General features: G+C 49.7%; 1 protein-coding gene across 1 annotated transcript in view; it reads right to left on the bottom strand.

Moving 5' to 3' along the window:
• Window positions 1-5,135, bottom strand: part of PTCH1 (patched 1) — a 66,554-nt gene extending 61,419 nt beyond the window's left edge. Inside the window, exon 1 of the mRNA XM_067744819.1 lies at window positions 5,015-5,135. Coding sequence (XP_067600920.1) covers window positions 5,015-5,017 — 3 coding nt within the window. The 5' untranslated portion in view covers window positions 5,018-5,135. The remainder of the gene's footprint in view (window positions 1-5,014) is intronic.
• Window positions 5,136-6,000: the final 865 nt, after the last annotated feature.

Consider the following 6,000-nt stretch of genomic DNA (forward strand, 5'->3'; position numbering starts at 1 on the left):
TGCAGTACCCTGGGCAGGGTAGGGTGTCCTGCAGAATAAAGAGACAAAGAGAATAGAAGTGTCTGGGGGTGTTCACGAGATCAGGAGGAGGACCGGAGTACCCGGCCAGCGCGGAAATTCAAAACTCAAACTACGAAGGAGCACGTGATTTTGTGCGCGGCTCTGGGAAGGGCTGCGAAAATGCAGAAGGGAAGACAAGCAGCGTGCATTTAAAATGACAGTAGGTTAATAAATAATATAGCAGGAATATTGGGCCCGACACAGAGCAAGCTTAATCTTTGAGCAATATCCTGGTCTTCATTATGTTTGGTAAATAGTATAAATCAGGAAACGTGATTTTTTATTCTGGTTTTTCTCACTGAAAGGTTCTACAGACGTTTCAAGTCAAACCATTTTGTGCTTTGCCGCTGGAAATTAATTTTTAAAGATTGGGGGTGGAATCCCTAAAAAGACACGTCAGTCTTTTTATATTTGAGGCGTGCTGTATAGCAAAGGTAACCATGCAGCTATAGGCAGGGTGCTCTGTCTGTACAAAATTCTTTACAACGTTTTAGACCAAAATATTAGTTTTTCCACCCAATCTTTTATTCATAGCAATTTTAGTATAGCTACTTAGATTATGGAATTCTAAAATGAAATTATAGGCTATTTACACATAATGGTTCCCTATTACTCTCCGCACGCAGCTGCATATCCTCTTGTTTTGGCGCTGCTACATGTGCACCATTTCAATGGCAAAGCCTCTTCCACTCGGGCTCATTTCCCTGGGTTTGACTTAATTCCTAAACGTTTTGAACATTGATCTCAGGGGTTTTCAGCTCCCTGAGCTCCCTCACCCGCTGTTTGATAGGTTAACTTTTCAGCATTTCAGACAATGCTCTCGGCCTGTAAATTCTACCCATCGGTTCCAGGACGCAATCCCCAGCCTGGGCTCTAACAAGCGCTATCTTAATCTCCCCACCCCCACCCGCCGCTTCCCCTGTGGTCTGCTTTTTTCATACACAGAGATGAATTACTTTGAGGATCTAATTGGCCTTGTTTCTGTAACGTTTTAAGAAAGGGAAGAGGAGCCAGTGTAAAAGCCTGCTCGACTTGGGTGGTCAGGGCTGAGCCTGCCCCCAATTTGCCTCATTGCTGATGCATGTGAGTTCGACATTCCCAGTGATAATGTTGTTCCTAATCAATCTGCCCTTATTTACATTTGTAAGCATTGTCGGCTTTAATATGCATGCCCTGTGCAGGGGACCGCTGCGCCACACCGGGTTTGTTAACTTCAACTAGTATTCTCCAGACCTGAGATGAGGCTGACAGGAGGGGCCAGGGCTGTGAAGGTGTCTGCTGGGAAAAGTCCCTTTAATGGTCTTTCTGCAGCATGGCTCCCCCGTGAGAGTTACCCAACAAGTGAGAAGCTTGATGCCTTTTCAACCAGCAGGAGTTGCTGGCCCTCTTTCTTGAGTATCCCATTGTCCCTTTCCAAGTAAAGTCCATCTCAACGCATTAATTGTCATTTTGGTCTCCCCATCATGACCCAAGACTTCATTGGAATGTGTAGTTTCAAAACACATTCCTTAAACTCTTAAAATATGATTCCCTCATATCTTCTCTCTTCTCTGCTCCAATAGTCAAACAGCCGTGGCCACGCCACACACATCTCAGAAATGACATCTGATTATCCAAATGATGACACTGAAATAAAACATCTGCCCTTTGTGTTTGGACATTCCAGTGATAAGCAATTGTGGGAGCTGCACTTGGTGGAGTAATGAAAAACCACGATAGGACTTGACTTTTCACTGGTTTCCCAGATCCAACTAATTGGGTCTTTAAAATGTAATGTAATTTAGCTAATATTTGCAGAGTACAAATGAATGAAGGAGTAAATATATCTAGTAATTTGACCCTTGAGCCATGTTATAATTTTGTCTACGGAGTTTAATACTCTTTTCCACAAATGCAAAGAACTGCAAACATTACATTAAGTGCCACAAGTATTCCTGTTGAGAGGCTATGATGGGGAGAGGAATTGGGGATTTGATGTAATATTCTATTTATGGATGGAGAGCCCAGGGTACAGGATATGAGTGATGGCCCAGAGCCTGAGCAGTTCAAAGCAGGTACCTTGGATAAGAGTTGACTCAATTCAAGCCATTTCTTGGCTCCCTAAGAATGCCTTATTATTTTCTCATTGGCAGCTTTTGTATTTGCTTAAAGGTGATGGTAGAAAATGAGTCTAAAAGGGGGAGGGAAAAAAATGATTCAGCAGTCACAGAATGTAACCCCCTTAAGCATGACTCCCCTCCCCTTCTCCCTTCCATCTTCTGTTTCCTCCCCTATCCCCCCTCCCCAGAACTGGAGGAAAGGGAACAGCTCTAGCCAACTTGTCAAAATAATGCTGCTAATTACCCCTGATCTCCTTTAATGGGAAGCTGCTCCCAATTCTACAAAAGAGTAAATGAGGGGTCTACAGCACAAACCCGGGAGCACTGGCATTTTTTGAGCTTACAGTGAGCTTGGTGGGGGGAGGGGGTGGTAGAGGGAAGATGTCCTGAGAAGGTCCCAGAAATCTCCCCATTTATTACTCCAGGTTCACATACTAGTTTGAAAAAGGGAATTAGACTTTATGCAGTGCCAAAGCTATTGGTATTCTTTTGCTGGGAATGTCACCAACTGCAGAGAAAACGTTCAGTCTACAATGAACTTGAAAGAGAACAGCATTGACCCTTCTATTGATTTCCTCCCTTGTCTGTATATCTTCTTAGCCACATGACCTTAAGCAATAGGGATGTATTTCTGGAAAGACCTAGACTTTGAACATTTTTCCCTGCGTCTCTCTCCTCGTCTCTGTCTCCCCATCTAATATATCCACATCAAGCTCTGCATTTGGCAGAAGGCACGCCATTCACTTCCGTGATCTCTGCCATCAGGTCTTACATGAAAAAGAAGCTGAGCAACATGATCCCTTTGACCCACTGCTGGAGCAACAAATTTATTAGAGATATAGGCATGAGAAATGAAAGGGAAGTAAAACAATTCCAGCTTATTGTGTGTCTTTCTTTCATACTGCTAATCCGGTTTACACATCACGCCTACACGTCTCAATAGGGCTTTATACACTGTGGCAGAGGCGGGAGAAAATAAAAGGTGTGTGTGTGTGTGTGTGTGTGTGTATGTATGTGTGTGAGAGAGAGGAGGATAAAATAGGGAAGACAGATATTTTAATCCATTCAATACCTATTGATTTGCCTCATTAGTTTTTCTATCTGTAGAAAGTTGAAGATAATTTGTAAAAAAAAACAGCCTTTTTTTTTTCACCAAATAATTCCAAATGGTGCTAACTCCTATTCCGATAGCTTGTTACATTATGACAAGATTATAAGCAGGAATTAGATATACTTCTCAGTGAGTTTGAAATGAAGCTAATACCCCAAATTCAGAATGGGCCCATTGGTGTCTACCTCGATTCAACATTTTAATATAAAAAGATCTTGGACTCAAAGGTGTTTTATAGCCTTGTGGAAGGAAGCTGGGTGACAACTGGAACACACACAAACTCACAATTGAAAGCCCTTATTTTACAACATGGGTTCACAATGCACCTGAGGCAATAATTCATCCTGAGGTACCACCCAGAAATAATAGGTGACAGTGACAAAAGGTAATACCAAAAAGCATTGTCTTTCTTTGTGGAGGCAATTTAATTGCATGTTGAACTACTAGAGCCAAAAAAAAAAAAAAAAAAATCGAACACACAGAATGCTGAAAAAGGATTATTGTAGTAGTTCAAGACCTCAGTTATCTAATTATTAAATACTTAGAGCCACCCACGGTGGGTCTTTATGATTTACCTCTGGTTCTTTTATATTTTTCCTCCCTAGGGAGGAAGGAAGAACAGAAAGGGAGGAAGATGGTCTTCTCTCCCATGTCTAGGAAAATAGAGGTCTCTAGGTGTCTTCCATAGACATCAATCCATATGGTTCTTCTTAAGTGATGGAAATTGAGATCTGAAAACTCATTGCTCACCCACCAAGTAGGGGTAATTTTTAACATGAACTTAAATACCTAGAGACATACTATATGTCACCCCCCAAGGTACAGTCTCTGGAAGTCCTGTGGTCCCAGTGTTGGCACCGGGTCTAAATCGGTTTGGATCAGTCTGGCCCACCTCAGGGCTCCCCTCAGGCCACACTCAGCCCTCTCAGCATTGGGCTAGCCGCCCACCTCTTTAATGGTTGGCAGGCACCAGAATGCCCGATTCCGTGGGTGCAAGGGTCAACACATAGCGCTCCTACCCGTGGCCCCTTCCTGAACTCAGGAAAGCCCCTTTGGCTCTTCTTCCCACCAACTGCGGCCAGGAGGAGGATGTTTGCGCTCCGGGTTTTGATAAGGTGCTTCTCTCCTAGCCCTAGGCGTCCCACTCATTCAGCGTCCCGGCCCGGGTGCCGAGAGCACCGGGTGTGGGTGCGAGAGCATGTGCCCAGCCCCTCGGGCAGACCTCCCCGAGCTCCCGGGAGACGAGAGAACTCGGCCGGGTGCGCGCGCGCTCTCGGCCCGCACCCTCCCCCCGGCGCTGTCACTCTCCGCACCAGCCCTCCATCCCCAGCTCTGCCTCCGCTGGCAGTCAGTAGCCACCACCAGGCTGATGAGCGGAAGCCAAGGTGGCGACCCTTTCAAGCGTGAAAATGGGATCCCAGGCGACCCCCTCCGTGAGAATTCCCCTCGGAGCCGTTCCCCGGCCGGGCCCCGCAGCCAGCCCCCTCCCCGCCCCGCTGGGCCGGCCTCGGGGGGCGGGGGCCCGGAGCGTGCGAGAGAGCGAGCGAGCTGGGAGACGCGGGCCAGCGCCCCCGCGCCCCGCCGGCGCAGCCCACCCAGCCCCGCGGCCCCGGCGCGCCGGCCGCCCGGCCCGCCTGGCCCTCCGGCCGCCGCGCGGGGCGCCTCGGCCCCGCAATCCCGCGTCCCCGGGGCGCACGCCGCGCGAGGGCGAGGTGGCGGCGGCGGCCAAGACGGCTGCACTCACCATAGCCGGCCGTCAAGCCCTGCCCGGAGCGCGGGTGCCGATGGCGCGGACGCTGCGCTTGGATTTCACATCAATTCCTTTTTTCCCCCGTGTCCCCCTTTCCTGGTCCTCCGCTCCTCCGTCTTCTCCCCGTCTTCCCTGGTCTCCCCCTAGCCTTGTCGCCGCGGATCTCTTTGTCTTCCCTGTCGTCGTCTTTTTCTTCGTCTTCGTCTTCTCCTCCTCCTCCTCCGTCTTTACAAAAGGAACGGAAAGTGTAAAAACCCCGGCGCGCTGGGCCGCCGGAGGCTTTCGGCGGAGTGCAGCGCGGACTCACAATTACAAGCCTGTTTCTATTAAGCAGTTCCATGGCCCTCGGCGTGGGTGGTCTGCCGCGCCATAGGCAGGACCTGTCAGGGTCACGTGACAGATCCGAAAACTTTACCCCTTTACAATAAACTCAAGGAAAGCAAAGTAAACTCAAGGAACGTGCTATCAGCACAGCCCTCCTGGGTAAACAGGCGCTCCCCTCCCCTCCTTCCTGGGAGGCGCCCCGCCGAGCGAGCTCCTGCGAGCCACGGCCGCCCCTCCCCGCCCCCCGCGGCCCTGTCTGCGGGGGGCCGCCGGGCGGGGGGTCTCCGCTCGCCACCTCGCCTTCCCCATCTAGTGCTCCCCCACCCTACACACGTTATTTGCTGACATTTAGTCACTTGCCCGAACCCCCGGGTGGGGGGTGCTGGGGGAGCAGGGAAGCTCATTTCAGCATCCCCAGCACTTCGGGAAGTGTGGGGTGCCCAGAGCGCTGCAGAGGAACACCACCTTCCTGTCCGCAGTTCTCAAAGCCCTTTCCTGCTCGCATTCCCACGGAAGCCCCGAGAAGCTGGGAGCATTCTGGTTGACAGGCCCACAGGCTGACAGGGAGGCAGAGAGCCAGGGGAGCCGGGCAGATAACAAGAGACTCCCGGGGAGGGGTGGGGGGAAATGTTCAATGTACTAAGATGTATGTGGAT

Source organism: Pseudorca crassidens, chromosome 7 (genome assembly GCF_039906515.1).
Source record: "Pseudorca crassidens isolate mPseCra1 chromosome 7, mPseCra1.hap1, whole genome shotgun sequence".
Classification (NCBI taxonomy): Eukaryota; Metazoa; Chordata; class Mammalia; order Artiodactyla; family Delphinidae; genus Pseudorca; species Pseudorca crassidens.